The sequence below is a fragment of the Chroicocephalus ridibundus genome, chromosome 8, assembly GCF_963924245.1.
Source record: "Chroicocephalus ridibundus chromosome 8, bChrRid1.1, whole genome shotgun sequence".
Classification (NCBI taxonomy): Eukaryota; Metazoa; Chordata; class Aves; order Charadriiformes; family Laridae; genus Chroicocephalus; species Chroicocephalus ridibundus.
In genome coordinates, this window is record NC_086291.1 from 57,658,938 (window position 1) to 57,681,531 (window position 22,594).

At 40.8% G+C, this 22,594-nt stretch overlaps 2 protein-coding genes across 4 annotated transcripts; one reads left to right on the forward strand and one right to left on the reverse strand.

Moving 5' to 3' along the window:
* Nucleotides 1-3,079: 3,079 nt before the first annotated feature.
* METTL9 (methyltransferase 9, His-X-His N1(pi)-histidine) lies at nucleotides 3,080-22,591 on the reverse strand. 2 transcript variants are annotated; one of them, XM_063343916.1, is made up of 5 exons: nucleotides 22,250-22,576; nucleotides 17,717-17,907; nucleotides 15,231-15,440; nucleotides 13,940-14,124; nucleotides 3,080-3,814 (listed from the first exon to the last, which is right to left on the reverse strand). In XM_063343916.1, the coding sequence occupies exons 1-5, from the start codon at nucleotides 22,421-22,423 to the stop codon at nucleotides 3,609-3,611; spliced, it is 966 nt and encodes a 321-aa protein (XP_063199986.1). In that variant the 5' UTR covers nucleotides 22,424-22,576; the 3' UTR covers nucleotides 3,080-3,608. The 2 variants fall into 2 exon arrangements, with proteins under 2 accessions (XP_063199986.1, XP_063199987.1); XM_063343917.1 differs by lacking the exon at nucleotides 3,080-3,814 and adding an exon at nucleotides 13,557-13,686 and having other exon boundaries at nucleotides 22,250-22,591.
* Nucleotides 3,836-12,035, forward strand: IGSF6 (immunoglobulin superfamily member 6). 2 transcript variants are annotated; one of them, XM_063343918.1, is made up of 6 exons: nucleotides 3,836-4,707; nucleotides 6,334-6,687; nucleotides 7,608-7,714; nucleotides 8,888-8,944; nucleotides 9,588-9,646; nucleotides 10,102-12,035. In XM_063343918.1, exons 1-6 carry the CDS (start codon nucleotides 4,641-4,643, stop codon nucleotides 10,175-10,177), a joined length of 720 nt encoding a protein of 239 aa, XP_063199988.1. In that variant the 5' UTR covers nucleotides 3,836-4,640; the 3' UTR covers nucleotides 10,178-12,035. The 2 variants fall into 2 exon arrangements, with proteins under 2 accessions (XP_063199988.1, XP_063199989.1); XM_063343919.1 differs by having other exon boundaries at nucleotides 3,838-4,707; nucleotides 9,588-9,671.
* Nucleotides 22,592-22,594: the final 3 nt, after the last annotated feature.

Genomic DNA, 22,594 nt, shown 5'->3' on the forward strand with positions numbered 1-22,594 from the left:
CACAGGACACGTCTCTCATTCAGAGGTATCCTGTTTCCTAGACAATGAACTTTCTTGTGTTTGTTTCTGCCTTTGCCCTATTAATTTTGCAGCAAGGTTTGATTACTCTGCATAGTTTAAATCATGCTACCAATGTCAATCCCAATTTGTTTATTACAACTCTCTCACTTTGCTCAGGGAGTGTATTTTAATTAAAGCATACTAAATTAATACATAAGGAAATTAAATACTAAGGAAAGTGCTTTTTTATCCTAACTCCAGTGGACGATTAGCAGGTGCAGAAAAAGTCTGCTGTGAAATAGCCCTGCTTGACAAAACAATCTGCGGGATGAAATAGTTCCTTTTGTCAGTGAAACCAGTCTGTTTGCAGAAGTTCACTGCAGCTTTTAGACAGCCCCAAATCATCCTGTGGGGATCTCTTGCAGATCCCATCCAGCATTTCCCCAGAGATCGTTCCGTGCACCACGGCAGCATCTGCTGTGATCACATCTCTGGGATGTCACCCTCGCAGGACCCCCCAGTTACGAGGACCTCGTAGGTTTCATAGAATCACAGAATCTTCCCCTCTTACTTCCTAAACAGACGCTCTTCCTCATAAAGAAATCCTAGACATTTTAGCACTCGCTCCAATGCAGCTGCTGCTTTATCTGAAGCCTGATAGCCGGAAAGATCACCTCATAATCCGAAGTCTTGCCGGTAACTCCCCGCTCGCCCGGCAACTCTGCAGAAAAGCCCCGTGTGCAACGAGGGACCCGGCAGGGTCCAGGCTGGAGCGGGGGGAGCAAGGGGAGGGCAGGGGAGAGGAGAGGAGAGAGACGGCGGGTCTGGGGAGAGCCGGGACCCCACGGCATATTACCTGCCTCCGCAGCAAGCGGGGACCGGGACCGGCCAGAGCACCCCGGTGTGGTGGTGGTGGTGGTGGGGCGGCTCTGCGGGGGCTCAGAGGGCGAGGGGCTCCACAGAAGGCAGAAGAGGATGCTTCTCCCCCCGCAATGCAGAGCGCTCAGAGAGTGGGTGGGGGGACACCCAGGGCCAGGCTGGTGCCACCCCGCACCCCCCAATCCCCCCCCCGGCTCCTCCGAGCAGAAGTCAGACTGTACCTGCGATCACACAGAAAAAGGGGTCTGCGGTTCCTCGGAGACAAAGCTGTTCCAGCTCTGTGATGAGTTTCCAACTAAATCACGCCTTTGCTCAGCACCTCCTTCCTGCGGTGCAACACATCCCGCGCAGAACACCTCGGCAGAACAGAGCGTGGTTACTCTGCGGGGAAGAACACCGCACACAGGGACAACACCCAGGAGCCACCTGCGCACCGTCGCCCAAGCAGGACAGGGACAGCAGAGGGACGAGGCAGGTCCCCCAAGCTCAGCAGTAATGAACTTGGACAGGGGACTTGCAATAAACACTTGTCCCCTTGGATGACATCTTACAGCATTTCAGGCAATTTAATCCGGTACAGGGCTCAGGAGTTCCGTTGCACGGGCTGTGTGAGCAGGCGCTAACTGTGCACAAATGCACCCTCAAGGTCTGGCAAGAGAGAGCAGTCCCTTCCCTCCCCAACACGGCGACCACCCTGCGTCCTCCCTTCGCGAGGAACTCTGACTGTACAAGTATGGGTGTAGGTACAGCCCCTCGGCACTACCCCATACGTTCAACGGGACCAAGCAGGGTTTTGACCCAGTTGAATTTAAGCTTACTCTGTTCATAGCCTTTCACTGTTATTGCTCGTGTTTTATTAAGTTTTAATTCCCCATCTCAAGTGTAAGAATACTTGCTCAAATACAGAGAACAAACCACAAAACCATGAGAAAAAAAGCCCACTATTATTTACGTTGCACCCTCTGTCCATTACAAACCCAAGTCCTAAGTGACAGGACTAAAAGATGAGACGTGAAATGCATGGTCTCTTGTGTGATTTTTAACCTGTGGGATTAAAACGTTTAAGTACCTTTGAAGAAGTCTGTCTTAATACATATTTGCTACAGGAAGCTAAATTCATTACACATTAAGGAACATATTTTCTCACTACTAGATGAATACAAATGAAAGTAACAAAACAAAAATTAATGGATTCACTCCCAAGCTTACATTTTTCCAACATACTAATCTGATTGTACTCTGTGCCAAAATTCAACAGCACATGCTGAAACAAGAATAATACTGAGCCTGAATTACTGTTGAAAAAACCCACCAGTCAAACCCCTCGCCCCATACCACACAATACTTACGTTTCACAAGATGACTGAGAATAAAGCGTGATTAAATTAGCAAGAAAATCACTAACCATCAGGCAAAGGAAGTCCAAGGTAAACCTACAAAGACGTGCTGAAACATTCCACCTGGCAGATCACCCATTGTTAAACAACAAAAAACACAACTTTTTTAGACTTCAAAAGCAAAAGATAAGTCAGCCCTTACTTCACTTACCAGCTGATACACAAGCTGAGGTTTCTCTGCTCCCACAACACTTATATCCCAACGTATGACACACGCCTGCCAGCACATGCTGCTTGTCGCTTTAAAGGAAGGTTATATTCCAACTGCCAGAAATTATCCATTTTAAGCAGAGGTTTTAGAACAAGACATGTTAAAATAAACAGCATTTACTTAGTATTCATGGAGAAAAGAAAACGTCCCAAGCTAGCAAAATCTTCAAAATCAGGTCCCGATAGCCTGATCCTCAGAGGCAGTTTGACTTGCAGAATTTGCAAGAAACTGCCTGCGTGTTTTTTAAGCTGAAAACTTTTGTGAACAACTTGCTTAGAAAGTTTGTTATTAAACCCCTCAGTTTAAAGTGCAGTTTTGGCAAGTTCTACCATAACCCCTGTTGCTGGAAAATGGCATATGCAAAAGCAATGAGGATTTATAAGCTTTGAGAGGAACATGAAAGAAATCCAACCAAAAGTGATAGGTTTTTTGTGGACTGTTATCCCTTTAAGCAATACCTAAATGCTGTTCAAATAAATACGAGGTTGTGCTGCTACTGAGAGCTTGATTCTCAACACAAAGGAGCAGTTGCTGCAGACAAGCGTGGCTATGGTTACAAAAATGAACACAAAAATTAATGCAAAAAGTCATCTCAAAAAAAGTTTATTAGCATGATTAAAAACATGTGAAGAATGACAGTAAAAGAGAAGGTAACTTAGCATGGAAGAATATCCATTTCAACAGTTTATATTCAGCAAGGCTTGAACTGAATGGATAACTTTATTGCCAGATTTCACTTGATTTCTTTAACAACAGTTCACATCGTGTCAGTTTCATCATTATTAGGACTATTGCTTCTGTTTGGATCTGAACCCTGTTGCAGGTAAGTATAAAAAAATATCTCCCCATTACTGCTGGATTGCAGAATGTGTGGTTGGTTTAAGAGCTGGTAAAAAAGAAATTCTCAACTGAAGAGTCTGTTTAGAAAACCACCTTCCCCCCCCCCGCCCCCAATCGCACTACAAAGAAATACATTAGTATTTTGGCCTTTAAATTTCTTACATGGTATTTATTTAGCATGGCAGTCCCCGAATTCCCTCCCTTTAAGTAACCATAAATCAAACCCCCTCTTTCAGAGGCTGCTTTTTGGGTTAGATTCTGGAGATTTGCTTCATACACGCTTACACTGGCTTGAGGACGAAGACAGCATCATCTAGTACATAGTAGTCATTATACATATCACCTTCACATAGGTATGGCAGTCTGGTGAAAGCCTCTATGGCAAAACCAGCCTTACGGAAAACTTCTGGCAGGCTATTCACCTGTTCTTCCCAAGTGTGCCCTTTGATTTCCAAAACTTCTGAGGGCTTTTCCCACTTGCCACCTACTGAGAAAACAAAAGAGTTTTGTTTAAATTACAATGAAAACTTTGTTTTGTGTTGTATTTTCTTACAGAAAGCACACTACACAGATTATATTCCCCTCCACTCCAAATAGGAGGTTGACAACCCATTTGTAGAGCTGTTGGAAGATCAGTTCAAGGTTTTGCCTGTTGTTCAGAAGCAGCTCTCTTCCGCTATGTTTTTAACTAGCAGTCCCAAGACTGGCTGAAAAGTAACTTCCATTATCAAGGCTGGTGTTCAGCAGACGTGGACAGACAGGCAATTTAATGCAGATCTTTTCCAGCATTATAAAATTCTTTCTTTATGCTGTCTGGCCAAAGATGTCTTCAGGTAATTACAGCAAACAGAGCCAGCAAGTTCAAAAGTATGCTCTGCTGTGAAGCTTCCATTAGCAGACCACCACATTATAACGGTTGGCTACAGAACATTTGGGTCCTCTCCAGTGGCCACCTACTAGCTGATACGGTAAAGACTGCTTAGGGTCATAAAAAATTAAGAAGCTGAACACTTGCAGCATGCTGGAAACCTGTTGTCATTTGTTATATCCCATAAAAATAACCTGAAGGGTTATAGGCACAGCTCTCAGAAGTTCAACATTTAAAACTCTGCTCATTTTTTCAGTAATGTGATCGAGAAATAACAGCTGTTTTCTGGTTTGCTCTGTACCTTTAACCAGTTTGCTAAATGCAATAGTAAACACCCTTCTAAACAGGAAGTTCTAAATCTTGTGATTCAGAGGGTTCTGCAACTCCAAAGATTTCCTAAGTTCCTCTTCCTTCAAGCAGAACAATTTCCAGAGAGATACAAGAAATGGCACCTTTCAACAAATTAAAAAATGTGCTGATGCTGGCATTTGACTGGATTCTGTACGGTGCTGGTAAGACTTTTTTTAAGCTTCTTGTATTTTCCCATGTAATAGCAGCTAAACAAGATTGAAAATGTTGTGGTTATGATTTGTAACGTAGCTACGAAATAAGGGCAGTAAGAAGTTTCACTGAGAATCAAGCTACCTTCTGCTATCTGCATAGAACTTCCAAATTAGGCGACTGTTAGCAAATGCTTTTTCTTCCAAAAGTCAGAAATCACAGCTTACTGGAGCATTTCAGGGTCAAACTCTACTGCACTTCCCTGCAAAGAATGCTCCCGCAGCAGCAGTGTGGTTTCAGTGCAGCTGTGCTTGTTTGGGAGGAGGCTTTGGGAAGTTCAGCGGACAGTTTCTACACAAACTGAAGCCATGGAGTTCTGCTCTGCAAGGCCACCCTGAGCCCTGCAGCAGGGTGGAAAAGATAAGGGGATCCCCTGCAGAAGCACCAGCTACTGCCTTTCACCACGCAGGGTGTAAGGGCAGTGACAGCTTGTGTTACTATAATCTTCAGACTGCTGTAGCTGCTGTGGAACGGCTCTGATGTTGATCTGACACAGAAGTAGAGTTTCATTTTATTCCTGTAGAAGTCAGACACTGAATCTGCTTGGATCTGGTCCATAAAACACCCAGTGAGAAAAATGATGAAGGGACAATGCTGGTTGTCCACCATGGACAGGCTTATAAATTGTGTATCAGCAGCAGATTAAGAGACTTAGTGCATTTTTCTTCTAATTTGTTATTTTCTAGGAAGCAGAAAAGGATGCTGTTAAGCTACTACCTTCGTTTTCACTGCAATGATCTCAATTCCATTGTTTAAATAACTAAGCAATTTATTTGAATAAAGTTAAATATACTAAAACAGTATTTAAATTATGGATTTCAGTAAGGATTTAAAAAAAAATAATCTCCCAGACCAGTCATATTAGACCTTACATTTCAGTTCCTTAATTAGAATTCTCTTCTCTGATTAACCTTCCTGTTTTCTCTACACACATTTTTAAATGTCAGAACTAACAAGCAGTATTATTATCCTTAGAAACCCAGAGCCAATATATGTGATGAAGTGGAAGAACATCTAGGAACTACTACGAATTCTAATCAATGTTATGAAATGGCTAAGTTATAAATGTCTCCGTTTACAACATCTCCACCGCCTGCCATCAGGCTGTCTCACCTGACTTGCAGGTGAGGAACAGCGGAGGAGAGAGAAGCCCTTGCACAGCTACTCCACTGAGCATCTGGAGTTATGTCCCACAGCATCCCCACCCCCAAGTCCCCCAAATACTCAGGACTAACCTGAGGCAGGCAACTACACAAAGCATTCTTTTGGTCTCCACGGCCAAAGGAGACATTCTCGTTATTTCAGATGTACGAATCGGCTCTGTACTTTTTCAGAAAAACAGAAAGTTAAGCACATTACCATACAGGCAAAACTCTTAAACGAAGACATGGACAAGCTGTAGGAAGTATTGAAAGTTTGCTGGGAAGAACCTTAAAAACGCCAAATTTGAAACACAGTCGGTTTTCCTCCTTTCCTCCTACCTTTTCTCCAATGAACCAGAAGGAGTTTGTTTTCTCTTTAGATTGTGCCTTGCTTTTTAACTGTCCCGCACGCTACCAACTGTTTATTCTCAACAGGTGCTGCAGATAGCTGCCAAGTCACTGTAACGCAACCCAGATTTCAGGAAGCTGACTACTCCACACGCACCGCATTCCTACCATGTGCTTTCTCTGCTTCTGGATGCTCCTCGTCCCCACCTCAAGTTCTATGGTTTCGTTTTCTAACTAACAAACACGAAGATTTGTGTACTCCTGGATGCACAGATGATCAGAAGTACAAAGTACATTTATTACCAGGAAATAACATTTCACTTCAGATCAACGATCTGACTGTAGATGACAATGCTGTTTATATCTGTGGGATAGCATTTTCAGATTCAAGTTCACCCCGTTCTAAACAAGCAGGAGATGGAACAGTGCTAACGAAAACAGGTCAGTTGATTATTCCTTCTTAATGAAGCGTCTTAAAAGAAATAAATTATCTTTCCTAAATACTCTCTTCATTTACAGTTTCAAGAACGGCACTTAAGATGAAAATACCAACAAAACCGTTAGGAGGAATATGACTATATTAAAATATTAATAGTAAAACCATGGAGGGATTCTACAAATAAGCATGTTAATCTTGTTTGCTAATTAGAATGTTCTGGCAAATGACTCTAGAATTCTACAAAAGAAAGAAGTTTTGTACTCTGCGTTATCTAACAACACTCCACATCCTCTTACATAAAGACTTTAATGTCTGTCTACCAGAAAGGAAGTATCAACAGAAAAATGAGAAGTGGAGAAACTGACATTTAGTGGAAATACGCGCAACAGAGTACAGGGTCCCAGAACTGGGGATTCACTGGGCCAGCCTGAGCAACGAGTTTTAGTTCTGAACCTTTGTATCATTTCCCTCCTAGTTAAGAAAGTGATGAGAGTTCATTAACTGCACTTCAGTTTTACATGCCTAAAATAGAAAAAAACCCCAACCAACCAACCAACCAACCGGATTATTACTTTCCCTGTATTCCTTCCTTCCTCTATCTAATTGCATTTCTGAACAAAAGCCTGTAAGCTTTATTCAGATATTCCTTCACAAGAGCAGAAAACTGGATTCTATTCTCCATCTGCCCCTCAAGGAAGGGTTCATAATCAAAAATAACAAGTCTCCATTGCCCTTGCGAACATTCACAGCAACAAAAAAGTGATGTCACTAGCGAATTCAGACTGAAAATGAACCAGAAAAATATTGATGGGTATAAGGGTTTTTTAATTCCTCAGAGGAAGGGGGGTGAAATGCAGAATCCTAAGAAAATTATGTGAATCAGAAGAACTGTCCTTTATTCTAACACTCGCTTTTACTAAAGGAGCAGAGAAGCAGCACAGCAACGGAAAACTCATCTTCATGATCATCGCCTCATCCTTACTGTTTCTATACAGCACCACTGTATTCACAGTCTTTGTAGTCTACAAGGTAGGCTCAAAGTAACTTTTCTAATTTTGTTCATTTTGTAAATCTAAGCAATTTTAACGCCTCCAGAAGGAGAGCAATAAGACATTCCTGGATTCCATAACTTTTATGATTAAGTTTTAAAGAGATAATTGGTTGAAGTTCATATGCTGCACACATCTGCAAACTCATGTTTAAAGTACCTGTACTCTCAAAAGCAAGCACATTTTCTTTTTTCATTTACATGTCTAAAAGAAAAGGTATTCCAAAGTTAACATTATCCTGGGAGTATTAATCAGCAACTTGGAGATTATCTATCAAGGCACACTCAAAAAGCAGAACTAGAAGTTACCATTGTAAGCCATCAACTCTCTGGATTAGTTTCCAGTAACATTAAAATAATTTAAATAAAAATAAATAAATAAATGTCAAAGTATTTGTGAGCTGCAGTGAAGTTGCTGCAGACTGACTTCTTTCTGCAATGAAATTCTATTCATACATCATACATACACAGAAGACAGACCTTGGTAAAATTTAAAAATATCAGAGACCTGGAAGAAGTTTTGTGCTTACAGGAAACAAGCACATCAGAATGCACCTGGTTAAAAATTACGTAACTATTGGATATTTTTTTTTTTTTTAAATCTAGAACAAAATTTGTGCTTAGTTAAAAACAAACATCCAAAGCTGCAACTGGAATCTTTACATAATAACGAGACTTTGACATGAGAGTGAGGAGTTCACAGTCCTAAGTGGTATGACATGGTAAAATGGTTCTTCGCTGTAGTGATCGCCGTCTAAGCATAAAGACAGGACAGTCTTTTTGGTTTTTGTTTTTCTTTAAACTAGGTGAAGTAGTATAGTGGGAAAAATGAATCAAGCCTTCCTCAAGGGGAAAACCGGGTATCTGTGATGCCACTGGTTTATTTTTGAGAATTGGGTAGTGCTTCAGGCAGGTCCCGCTGTACTCAACGCAAAAATACCTGCAATATCTACTACTAGAAACTGAAAAAAAGGCCTTAGATGCTTGACAACTTCTCTGATTTTTTCAGTGGTGTAAGTTGATCTAATGAGACTTTTACCTACACTCTGTTTGACGCTGTAAAAGGGCAATGCTTTTCACTATTCTGTTACCTTAGCAGTTGGCTTCTCATCTTATGTTTTAATCGGTTTTTATTTTATTATCCCTCCCTCCAGTTAAAACCAAAGCTGCTAAAGAAAAGCGGGAAGGAAGACCAAAGAACAGAGAACTGTGTATGTTATCACTTTGCTTGCTTTGTCTGTGATTCAGAGCTTTTTTTTTTTCTGTCTTAAGTATATTGGGCATCAGTTTTGTGATTAATTGATGATTCAGCTAAAAAGACATTCAGAGCTGTTAAGGCTTTACTTGACATTTGTACAAAAGAAGTTAATGATTTTGCATTTAACTAACTTTAACTAATTTGTTAATTAATTTATTTTTACCTAATTGCATACAGGATAAAGTCAATCTATGTAAAGGCTACCTCTAACACACAACTTCCTTTAGGTTTTAGGTAAATTTTGTTTGAACTTCTGAAAATAACAGATTTTGTTATTAATTCTTTGTTCGTTTAAATGGTACATTCAGGTAAGCTCTCATGTATTTAAAACAACTCTAATAAGAACCTCTGTCACCATGTATCCTTGAATAAAAATCAGAAGTGATACATTTAAATATCCATTTAAGAAGGTATATATGTTAAGAGATGTAATATTAATGTAATTTAAAACTCTTCTGCCTGCCAAACCATATGCTATTTGGAACATTCCCACAGACATATACAAGGAAAAAAATCAGAACGATAAAAGGTAGAAAAAGATGTTTCCACCAACTTCAAATTTAGCACTGACCTAAAATATTTTAAATAATTTGCAGAAAATCAGTAGTGGACGAAAAATTTTTCAAGCAATTGCCCAAGAACTTCAAAAGCAGAGGTACGCTGAACATTGCCGACAGCCTGTAAGTATCTATAAGCCAATACTGAAATTCACGCGGGGAAAACTGACTATTTTAAGAGTATACCATTTATATTTCCTCTGGAAATAGATGTTTCTTTTTTCATAGAATGGGCTGGGTTGGAAGGGACCTTTAAAGATCATCTAGTTTCAACCCCTGCCCTGGGCAGGGACACCTCCCACCAGCCCAGGCTGCTCCAAGCCCCGTCCAACCTGGCCTTGAACCCCTCCAGGGACGGGGCAGCCACAGCTTCTCTGGGCAAGGGAAGGGGCTGGGCCAGGGGCTCGCTGCCCTCACAGCAGAGAATTTCTTCATGATATCCAATCTAAATCTTCCTCTTTCCCTTTAAAACTGAGTTTGCCTCAAAAATGAAGTTCTGCCTTTATTTAAAAAAAAAAAGTTCCCATCAGTAACTTCTCTATTTTTCTGCTAGGATGATTTGGAAGATGACACTGTTTATCAGAACCGATGAGCGTGTGCAGCAGTTCAGATTTGTTCTATATTTCTGATGGAAGCAAAGACACAGATGAAGAAGTTAAGCTTCTTCACAGACTTCCTTTGCTCTAAAAAGAGAGGAGAAAACCTTCCAGGGGCAGCATTCTTCAAGAGTATTTTCTAAACAGATCATCAAAACAAAGCGCATTGTACCTTACATCTGTGTTATATATTACTTTCATTTTCCGTTGTGCAAGAATAAGAACTGTGGGAAAAGACTTAATCTTTCAAAAGATAACTGCTAATGCTTCATAAAAGTTTCCTTTTTCAGTTTAGATTTAATCCTATGTCCTTTTTTTCCCTTTTTACATAAATTTACATGTATTCCTTTTACATGAATTGAGCATTTGTGAAAGATGTGTGATAATTGACATCAACGGAAAATAAACTTGTTTCATAGGTGAAATTCTGTTTTTAGTCATGTTAATGCAAGAGTTATTGATTAACAGATACACAGATCGACAATTCCTCAGTCTTAACAGCAGCTTTAACAGAGCAAACCCGATGTATTCTGAAGACAAGCAAGCACAAAACCCAGACACTATAAAAACACATGTACTGCAGCGGTAAAGCTCATCTGGAATGGGAGCTGCTTCTTAGCCTTTTTAGGAAAGGAAAGTAGTGGTCCTAGTGAGAAAGTTGCTCCTGCAATATTAAAATTCACTTGCTAAACACGACAACCCCCATCTTTCAGTCCTACTATCCAAAGTCAGGATTGCCTGGAGCACCAAGTTTTTGCCTTTACGTGCCTGTTCAACAGAGATACAAGCATGAACACAGAAGTTCATGCTTTTAAAAAAAAAGGTGTTGTGGTTTTTTTTTTTTTAGCTGTTACTACCTAGCCAAACTACAAAAGCAGCACTTTTACAAGAGAGCTGTTAGTGTCAGGCATTCTCCCTACTGAAGGACAGCTGCATCTTTTATCATCATTTAAATAAAACAAGGCTTTGTTTAACAAATGAAATGGCACTTCTGATTTCAGTTAGATGAGAACTGACAACCAAGACAAGGCAAGGGTCTCTCTAGCACACTACGGTGTTTCCAGCTCAATTTAGTACCAAGTATTTCAGGAAGATAGAAAACACACCTGTGTCTTCTTACCCCTGTCGATCAATCACAAGGACATCAACATGTTAGACAAGAAAATTGCACAATCCCAGGCTGCTAGTGTTTACTACTTCTTAAGTACGGTGTCTCTGACATTTTTAGGGAAACTTAAAGCAGTCTAGTCATATATTATCTAATAATGCCTTTATACAAATATGACGTCGATATTAGGAAATACAAAGGATTTTTATATGACCCTATGGGATACCTATTAAAAATATAAAGTTATAATTATACATGGTCTTATGTGACTGACTAGTCTAATACCTTATGATTCATCTGCCTTACTTGCCACATTTAGACATGTGCAGTAAGTGCATTATTTGTTGTTCTGTTTCTGTTTAAAAATAAAACTCTGAAAAGTCCCAGAAAGAATTTATGATTAAGCTACTTTCAACTCTAGGTGTCACTGTAATTCCAGACACAGTAAGCACAGAAATATAGTTTACCTCCTCCTCCACCTTGCTTTGTTCTCTTAAAGCAAGTTTCCATAATTAATCTCCCATTACATGTAATAACCCAAATACCTCCTTTTGATTCAAATAATTTATCCATTTCTAGAAACTGATCTATACACTGATCAAACACCTCACCTGCCTCATCTCTTCTCCGTTTGCTTCTCCCTCTAAAATTCAAAAGTTTCTCCAGGTGGGTCCAAACTGTATTCAATTAGCTGCTACAAGAAGTTACTTAAGCCATGAAACGTCCTGCTCTTTCAATGTTCCAAGTATATTTTTTTTGTTCAATATAAAGCATATGTACATATTTAACACTTTTTAAAATGCATCTCTTGTAGAACAGCTGAATGAAAATAAAGAAATTCTACAATCATTTGTAGATCATGAAGACAGTCTGGCAGTTCATTGTCTATTTCTTTAGACTACACTTAAATGGATCTTAAACGGAAAAGATTCGGTGGAATGACAGTAACTTTTCTGTGTGCTAACCTGCACTGTCTAAAGAAGTTTATATGGGCCCATATCCACGATAGTGGTAAACTGACAAACTGAGTATGTTTTTAAGTTTCAGAACATATTAAGGAAACAAAACTGCCTTAACCAAAGGGACTAATCTGCTACAAGTCACCACCACAAACAAAAGTATGACTTTGGTTTATAAGGCATCTTACAATGGATTTCAACTTTCAGCAAATAGGAATGACCGCGTTCAACAATCACAGAACAGGTTTCCAGTCCCTTGGGATTTATAAATTTAACATTCTATTCTCCCTCCAGTATACTGTAGGAGATTAATGATGGAGAACATAAGCAGACTTGAAGTAGTTTCTTCCTTAATTTATCTACCTCCTGTTGAGCCAGGAAGTTGCATGTGGTCTGGCACGTGGATACCCAACAAAACGCGCAAAAGTAGACGCTGCATGCAATGGCGATTGCAAAACACAATGGCACACAGTTTTGAAGACACACAAACAAAAAAGCCACCCAAATGATTTCTCGATTTCTGCTTCTAAAACGCCAGCGAAAGACTAGAAAGACACTGCCATTATTCTGAATTTTAAAGAATTTTTAAAAGAGGAAGCCAGACTCTTCTACATTATAGGAACAATAAGTTGTAACCAAATACACTTGAAATACTGTAGAGATGCCTAAGTCAAACCCCCATCTCATTTAAAACATGCTACTTTTCAGAATAGTTACAAAATTATATGCTCAAATACTGTATTTTAAGCAATTCTTCATCTGATGGCATTATTTTTTATACTTAAAACTTTTTTCCCCCCCTCCTCCTGCCAAAATACCACTGGCCTATAAAAAGAGGAAAACAGATTCAGTTTGATGCATTTGTGATTGCCAGAATGTTAAGGTTATCAGTTCTGTATTTTCTGGGCATATGTGCCTTTCTACAGACAAGTCTTAATACTCAAGGAGAGCCAGTGTCCAAACGATGACTGATGAACACCATCCTTCTGGAATTCAAACCACCTTTAGGGTGCCTCAACCTGAATCCACAATCACAGGCATGCAAAAAAAAAAGTTTCTAGTCTTTTTTGAAGTTTAGTCATAAGGACAGATTCATTTTAAAATCTCTCATGTACTTCTTTAAAAATGTAACTAGGGGAAATAATGGAGTTTTGGCACTGAATTTTACTTTTTTATTCCAGGTACTTATACAATATAAATAGTGGCTGATACTTTGCGTTAGTAGGGTTGTGTATTTTACTTTGAGAGCTCATGTTAGAAAGTGAATGTTATCTCCCTGTGAATTTTTAGTTGCAGTTCATTTGGAACACTTTAAACACTTTGACTTGAACTGCTCTATTCAGCATTACAGACAGTTCTGATGGCTTTGCTCAATGGTCTAGAGACAACTGGGGTTACTTATAGGACAGCAGCAGAGGGCCCTGATCAGAGATCAGTTTTCCCATGTTGCTCCAACACAGCTCCGATGTGGCAACCTGCAGAACAGGATATGTGACCTCAATATTTGAGCTTTTTGTTGGTGCAAACAACGTATGTCAGAGAATTAAGAAAACAGCTTACATCATGTGGCCTATTTACCCACAATTACTTCTGAGCATGTACCATACGAGTTATTTGTAAAAATAAAACACAAACATGCCAATTATTTAGTAAACATTTAATTTGGGATACCATAGCCTACAAATGTTTTCTTTACCTGCCTAAATAGCTACTAATCCATGTACTTACCATTTTCCACATACGGGTGAAATGGCAGAACTAATGCTAGAATGACTCTGCCTCTAGTTGGCTCCAGTACACTTCTAATATCTTTTAATACAGTCAGTGGTTGATCACAGCGATCCAGCAAATTCAAACAGCTGATAACATCATACTGAAATCCTATATTTTGCCACTCATTTATACCAAGCACCCTACAAAGGGAAAGAGAAAGAGATACAGTCTGTTAAACAAACACAAGCTGAGTTCAGAGAGAACCACTGAAGAAAAAAATTCCCTATGGATGTGTCGATAGTGCAGGTAAGATCAGCCACCTAGGCAACGAGAAGAGACAGACATGATGATCCTTCTGGTCTTTTCCAAAAGAAAACTAAATCAACAATGGGCATGGCTATATATCCAGCCACACAAACCTTTATATTGCCTTATGATCATCAGGCAACAAACGAGACAAAAACCAAAACCCCAGGTATTAAAAAAATGTGTCGTCCTAGAATAAAACAGAACACACTTCTCCAGGAACAACAAAGCTGAAATATGATTAACGGCTTGCTGCCTTTTATCCATTCTGATTTACCAGTGTGCAAACCCAGAGCGCAAAGCAGCTGTTATGTTTCCACTCAAAGACAGGTGAAGAAAAGAAATCCACAGTTCCTTCATTCTTTGTGTTGAAGTCTAGGGATACAGTGCCCGAAATACTAACCATTACTCAAGAAGACTGGATCTGCTGCCTACAAGAACGTCCAGGAGCTGTGACAAGTGCATGAACAAAGTTTTGAAAGTGCTGAGGTTTTTGTTACTAAATATTATTCAATTTTAACAGCAGGAGCTAAGTGTAGCAAGAATAAAAGAATCTTCACACAGTCATCTATACTGTGGGATTAAACAGACAGAGATTATTGAAGCATTGCTATTACGAGGATTCAGTTTGCTTTCTCCGCACTACCTGTGTCTTCCTCTTGCAATTTTGAACCGTTCAGATAGACTATTCATTTGAATTTCACCTTCCTGACTCCCTTGATTAAAGCAATTTATGCAAACTATGGAGGGAGAGACTCCAAAATGGTTGTTGCCTATTTTGTCTTAACCGATAACAGGGAACATCCACAGAACAAAAGAACTGGTAACAGGGAACATCAGATGTGTTTGTTTTCCTACTTTTGCACAGGTCAACCTTTTCCAGAACAATCAAACAATACAGGAATTGACTGAAAAGACTGAACATTCATTAAATATTACAAATAGATTACTCTGCTGTAATGACTGACAGAAAGGATGTAGGAATTATTCAGTACAATACCTGTATTTCTTCTTCTGAAGCTGCCATATCATAGTTTCAGACAATTCAGTGGCATAGATTTCTTCGAAGTGAGGACTCATGACTTTAGTGACTTCTCCATCCCCAGCCCCTAAATCGAGAAGTCTGTGGGATTTCCATTCTGGATTTATTTTAAGCAGTCTTTGAAATTGTTCTGGGGAAAACACAAACATTGAGCCCCTTCCCAGCAGCCTGAAACGTAAAAATGAAAAATGGCCAATTTTGTACAAACTTTAACAGGAAGGACAATAAAGTAATTTAGAATGTGCTTTGGCAGCAACCAGTCACACATAATAGCAGACAAGGTCACTTGCTCAGATAAATTTTAAATCCAGTTCAACTTGCCTTGCACTTGTCAGAGATCAAACACAAAGCCACATGCAGTTACAGTGGGTAAGACTTCAGGAGGAATTTGATTAGGTAAGGAAGAGCTCATGGGGTGCAGCTCAAGAAAACGATCGCATAAAAAAAAAAAAAAAAGGAGGGGGGAGAGAAAGAGAGGAAAAGATAAAGGCTGAACCTTTTTTGTCATATTTGCATATTTGAATCTCTGCCACCTACCTTAAAAAAAACAGATGAAATAGCAGAGGAAATAAAATAGCTGCAGACACGGGAGTACGCACAATGAATGAGGAATAGAATGTGGAATTAGGAGAGAAGCCAGGGAACAAATTTAAAGAAAGGATGGGGGTAACACTGCTGGAGTGGCAACAGAGATTTTTTTAATTGTATGTTACAATGGCTTTTGCTGCTATCTGCAGATCTTGCATTCAACATGAGGAGCTGTGGAACAGAAAATAGGCAACTCATTATGGAATTGGGTAGAGGTGATAGCTGGATTCCTTATGGACCAAGTCAATGACATACCCACCCATAACTGTTTGAAGACTACACAGTGACGGATTTCAGCTGTCGTAGCCGAATTCAGAAGATGAAAGAGTTAGGAGAACAAGCAGAGGAAAAAGAACTGGTCAGAAATAGACTGAAGGTAGATAAATACTATTCTTTAAACTAACATTGGGTGGCAGGTTAAAAACAATGAACAGAAATCTTTTACACTCAAGGGGGGAAAAAAGGTAAACAAAGATAAAAAGAATGAAAGAATAAAAAAAATACGAAAGAGAGGTGGCCTAGGAAAGATTGACTGTACTAAAAAAACAAAGAAATAAACAAAAAGGATAGAGTATACAAAAAAACTAAAGCAGGCTATTAAACATATAAAAATAAACAGAATACAGCCAATTTAAGTAGAGCCCCCTTGCAGCACACTTGTGTCAGTCCACACCGTATAATTGGCTCATAGCTATTATTCCTAACAGCACTGTGAGGTGTTATTCAAAGCACTGGAGGGCCTTTGAAAAAAAAATGGAAGAGAAAGGAAGAAGAGGAGACCAAAGGAGCCTTTATATAAAGCTACCAGTAACTAAAATCACCACAGGGAAGCTCATAAAGTCATCTGGTTAGAAAATAAGGAAAAAGATTATTTTTCTAGCCTTAGTAGACAGCTACTATCCTCATAGCTGCCTCTACAGAAGTATGTAGTAGGTGCAGAGGAGGGGAAGGTGAAGAAATCAGGTAAATGTAACAAAATGCATTCTTCATAAGGTGGAAACTGATAACCTGTTAAACACATGTCTGAATGGGGTGACGTGAGCAAAAGGAGTATTTTTGAAAAAATACTAGAGCACCAACAAAAAGCTAAACTCTCCTGCAATCACAGAGGAGACTGATGCAATAAGGCTAGGAGAATATTGCTTTATAAACTACTCTTTTCCTGCCTTCCTGATGTTTTATCAGTCAAACATGCTACATCAGAAGTCACCTGTTCAAGTACAGCTTACGCACAAGTTGAGGGGAAATTAAGTTTTACAGAATAAGAGAAAGGACAGAATTCTGTTCCACATTCGTGTTACCAGACACAACACTCGGACAACTTCTGCGCTATTTAGAAATCTGCCTGGGTTTGCAGTGGGTATGTACACACTCTCTACTAGAAAGTTTCAGATGGAACACAGAACCGACTGGATACAGCCACCTTCGACAAGGACAGCCACAAGAGTGATACGGCAGTAGGTAAAGGGCAAGGGGGTGCAGAAAAGCAAGCAAAGGGAAGAAGGAGACATTGTCTGACACAGAGAACACTCTCTTATTCAGAAGGAAATTAATGGTTATAAAATACAATAATACAAGTAATAAAAATACAATAAACAAGTAATGGTTATAAAATACAATTAGAGTCCTCCAACTGACTCTTATTAATTGCAATTACCTCCTCTGTCCCCCCCATACTGGAAAGCGTGTTCTTCAATTGAGAGGGCTGGGCATGAAGAGCACAGTAGGGAATTTCAGATCTGTTAGACTAGCAAAGGAAAAACTACAAATTTAAGAAGAGCTGACAGATCAAGGGGTAGGGCTGAACACTAAATCTAAACTGCGCTTAGTTTACTTAAGATTGACTTTTCACTTACCCATTGATAGAAGTTCTAGACATAAAGAGGCTAAAAATCGAGGACACAAAGGAGTGATAGAGCTGGATAAACAGCCAGCCTGATTTCTCAATGCTGTTGTTTAAGAAGATCTGTGTTCCTTGGTCAAGGTAACTCTGGACAAAAATAGGCTGAAGGGATTCAGACAACTGTTCTGTGTTGCAGACATACCACTAGAGAAAGAGATAAAGGATCATTACAAAGTTCAACAATATAAAAGCAGCAGTAGTTTAAAAAAAAAAAAATGAATACATGGAAGGCTATTAACAATTTCTGTAAATATAAAAATTTAATTTTCCTACAGACTTTTCAACAAGCTTAAGGATTAATTTAACTTAAGATTTGAACTGTAATCAAGTGAGGATCGATTACTTGCCAAGAAATAATGCTTTTAATTTTTGTCTTAATCATTACCCTGTACTTCGAAGAATTTTACAAAGGAACTTTCCTAGAAAGCACGGGTCCTCTGCGGAACAGCATCACGCTGATAAAATAGTAGGAGGTGGGATAACATTGTTTTCTATCTTCCAACCCATTCTCAACTTTTCCCTAGGCATCCTCTGAAAAGAAATGGGCAAGTGCTTTTGCAGTATTTTTCCAGGAAAGGAGATAAAGAATACGATCAATACTTTAGACAGCAGCTTGCCTGTCTTACAGCATTGCTGGGCTACGTTTCTTCAGGTCCGCAAGTCTTTTGAAACAATTATGACTACAAAGCTGCCTCCCAGCATCTCTACTAAACAAAAGGAGGAGGTTTCCACATCTAGGAAGTCATCAGTATCAGCCGAAAGGCAGTTCTATACTTTTATATTGGTAAAATGCAAAGCCCAAGCTAAAATGGGCCAATGATTCCTTTTGCCCTGTGTTACCTGGTAACAACCACTCCTATACAAACTAAACTGATATGCAAGCTATTGTTCAGTTAATTGTGAAAAAAAGGATGCTACTTTTTTGTATCAAATCTAGTTGGAAAAGTAATAAACCATACAATATCCTAATATTTTACTATCCTACTGTAAGGCATATCTAAACTCCTTCTTTAACACCTGCTTTACATTATTTTAAATGCAAAGGATTTGTACAAAACAAGACAAACCTACAGAAATTCTGAAATTTTAGGACACCTGTGGCCACTTTCTGCACCTCCAGCAAATGCCTCTAATGCTGCCGCATTCTGGAATGTCAGCACTGATAATAAAATTCAAAAGGCTGCTCACGGCTAGGCTGCAACGCCAAGCTAAAAATGCCCTCTACTCAATATGCAGAAGCTACCAAAAAAAGTTTTAAACGTAATTTTAATTAAGAACATCACTATTATTTTTCACTCTCCTATGCTTATGCAGAGTTATTGTCAGCCCTTATCATAGAACCTCTAATGCCATTGTGTCTGTTTTCTAATATCAAGCATTACTACCTACAGCTAACACCCTCTTATCTCCCCCTTATATCTTGCAATAATGTTCCTTAATCTGGCTGCATGTGTTTATTGTGCAGATAGTCGTAAGTATCTTAAAGAAAAATGGGGAGTTTTAACAGAATCTTGTAAAAATGCATGTAGAAGGACAGCAAACCGTCAGCTGGGATAACTCGCCAACAATTTAACACCCAAGATTGTGTCTATAGCCATACTATGCAAAATGTACGCCCATATCCTGATCCCTTCACATTTGTTGTACCTTGCTGGGACAGGAACAGTCACTTAACGCATGTTTACGCAGCGTTCAGTACAACGGGACTTCCAGTCACTACTGTAATACAAATAATAATGGGACAGGGTTCTTATTCCAGTGTCCTGCTGCTTCACAATAATAGTGCCAGCAAGCAGAGGGGAGCAGACAGCTGCATGAAGATCTTTATGCCAGATTCATAAGGCTCCATCAAACACTGACCCAAAGCAGTGAGGGATGACAAGACCCTTCAGACGAGGAGGGAACATATGCCTCCTTAGGTTTACTTTGAAAACCACTTGCATAATGGGTACATTTCTGGCAGAATCAGGCTCCCAACTACTTTCAAACACACCTGTAGGTAGCACAAGTGAGTGATCATTTCCTCTGAAAACCAGATTTTGAGCAAGCCTGTACCACATGATGGAGCCTGGCACAGGGATCCCCAAGACTGCTGATTTACCATGTAGGTCTTTTCTCACCGCAGTGCGGTGCTAGTTAAATGAATCAGCATAGTCCAGGGATTCACAAAAGGAATCCTTAGCAATTCGTGAAAAACCTCTTCAAGTAGCAGCCTGTGTTCTTTGTCCATCCATCTTCAGAAGCCAATTTCAAGAGCCTGGCAGAACCGAACAGTCCCAAGGAGACGAGCAGCAGGTGGGGATACGTGTCAGGTTCATCCATGAGGCTGCTGCCTAGCTACACTGGACAGGTTTGGAGTCGCTCAGATCTGCCTTTCTCAACATGTTGCCATTTTCAATCCATAAGAAAACATATCCACCTATCAAAGCTTTGGGTAACACACGCTCTGTTCCATAAGCAGTGTGACTATATGTATGCTGTACCTGAGCTCATACACCTTGGCTATGCACCAAACTGGCACCTGTAGTTCTAGGTTCTGACCGTGGAAACCAACGGTCCTACAGTTATTGTCTTTAAGACTTCTACAGATATATATTGACGTAACCATTGGAAGAACGAGGATGGTGGCAACTGTGAGAAGAGAAACGTGTTTCCAGAAATTAGGCGTTGTTCTCAGACCTCTAATTTCTTCTTCATGGTTAATCTTGTCCATAAGGTTATTGGCAACTACCTATATAACACTAGTGAATAATAGAAATGACAGCAAAGAAGAAAAAAAAAAAAAAAGGCAACACATGATAAACCCAGTCCAAATTTCAAATAACAAAAGTGGTGAAAGACAGCTTAATTCTGGAACTACTTCCTCAGAACAGAACCTGCTTTTGTTTTCCTCCACGTACAATATATGACAAGTCCTTTTCAGGCCACTAGTTTCATGACAGAAAGTGTATCAATCTTTTATAGCACAATAGTAGAAAAAATACAGCACAAAAATCTGCAAAGGTACGTTAACACCTCTTTTTATGATAAAATATATTATTATTGACAACTTTTGCCTAATACTAGTGAAAGGAAGAAAACGTTCTTTTAGCTAACTACATAAAACTAATGAAGTCAGTAAAACTGCAGAGAGTGAAAGCACCTGGGGCCTCCACATACAATCCTTACTTATGAGCATGCCCACAAACTCAGTAACCATAAATCTTACTAAACTTCCTAAGTAACCAATACTTTAGGTGTAAAACCTACATCTAATAAATTAGAAATTGAGATTATCCACTGCAGACCATCTACCTGTGAATGACACAATCATCTCCATAACACATCTCCTTGGCTGACCTGTCTTTCTAGTACAGTTTTTAGCACCGCAAAAGACTTTCAGATTTTCTTTGTTTGCCAGAGGGAAGTTTTTTCTTTACGTAAATCGGAATTCTGCTTTTCTTTGTCATCCTGCTTATGCACTGCATGACCCAAACAGCAGACCATATTCATTAAACCCCAGTAATGCATTCACTCAGTAGCAAAATTCTGGTTGTCAGTGCCCACCGGAGCACACCAGTAACGGATCAGCTTGAAGAATTATGATGCATAATTATGTTCTTCCTTTGTACAGCAGTCCTGAAGTATTTACGCTATGTCTTCTTCATCAGCTCAGCACTGTATATTTTACTTAGAATAAGTCAGTATTTTCCTTCAGCACTGACAGTTTTTATTGGCCCTTCTGAACTGTCAGATTTTTAGTAGCATTTTGGTAATACGTAGTGCAGATCTGAACACACTCCAAATGTAATCATATCGCACAACCACTGTATAGTCCCTAACTTCTCCACAGAGTACTGATCCACGTGCCTTTACTGCCCAAATACAGCACGAACCTTTTACTGCAGTCGTATCGCATCGCAAACTCGTTACTAGTTTGCTGTTCCAAGGCCTCTGTGAGCTTCGCAGTTTCCCAGTTGCTCACTTGTTTTATTTTCCTCTAGATACATCGGTATTAATTAAAACACCTCTGCGACTGCAAACCCACCGCGTTCCACGCCACCCGCAAACTTCATTCAAGCGGTGTTTGCTCACGGGCTCAGAGGAAGGTTCGCGTCCCTCGGGAGCGGCCCCGACCCCGACCCGCCGTTACCGGCCCGGGGCCCGCGCGCCGCCGCCCCGTCCCGCCGGGCTCCCTCCGACCGACCGAGCCCGCCCCGCCCGCCCCCCGCCCCCGCCTCCCAGCGGGCTCCGGGCACGTCAACTTTCTCCCCGGGAGGACCGAGCCGTTCGCTCTCTTTGTCTGGCGCTGCCGGCCTGGTGCCCCCCGTCAGCCCGCACCAGGGTGTCCCCGCCCGCGGCAGCCGGTACCTCGGGGCGCCCCGGCGGAGCTCCCCGACTACCCGGGCCGGGGGCGGGGGGGGTGCCGCCGTGCCTGCCGGCGGCGGACGGGGACTGGGGAGGGAGGCGGGGGGGGCGGGAGGGGCGGCTGCCTCCGGGGCTGTACCTGGTGGTTCTCCGCGGCGCCCGGGACGGGCTGGCTGCGGCTGCCCATCATGTTCACGTAGACGGAACGGGATAAAGGGCTCCTCAGGTACCTGGCAGGGCCAGACCACATCCTCCTCCTCAGCGCCCACAGGAGCAGGGTGTAGCAGCCCAGCCAGCACAGCCACAGTCTCATCGGGGGAAGGGGCGCCGAGTCACCCCCTCCTGCTGCCGCCGCCTCCCCTCTCCATGGCAGCGCCGGCAGCACGCGACTCGCCCGGCCCGGCTGCCGCGGGGCCCGCGCACCGGCTGAGGGCGGAACGAGCGGCGCGGCGGCGGGTCCCGGCCGGACGGATGCGCTGCCGCA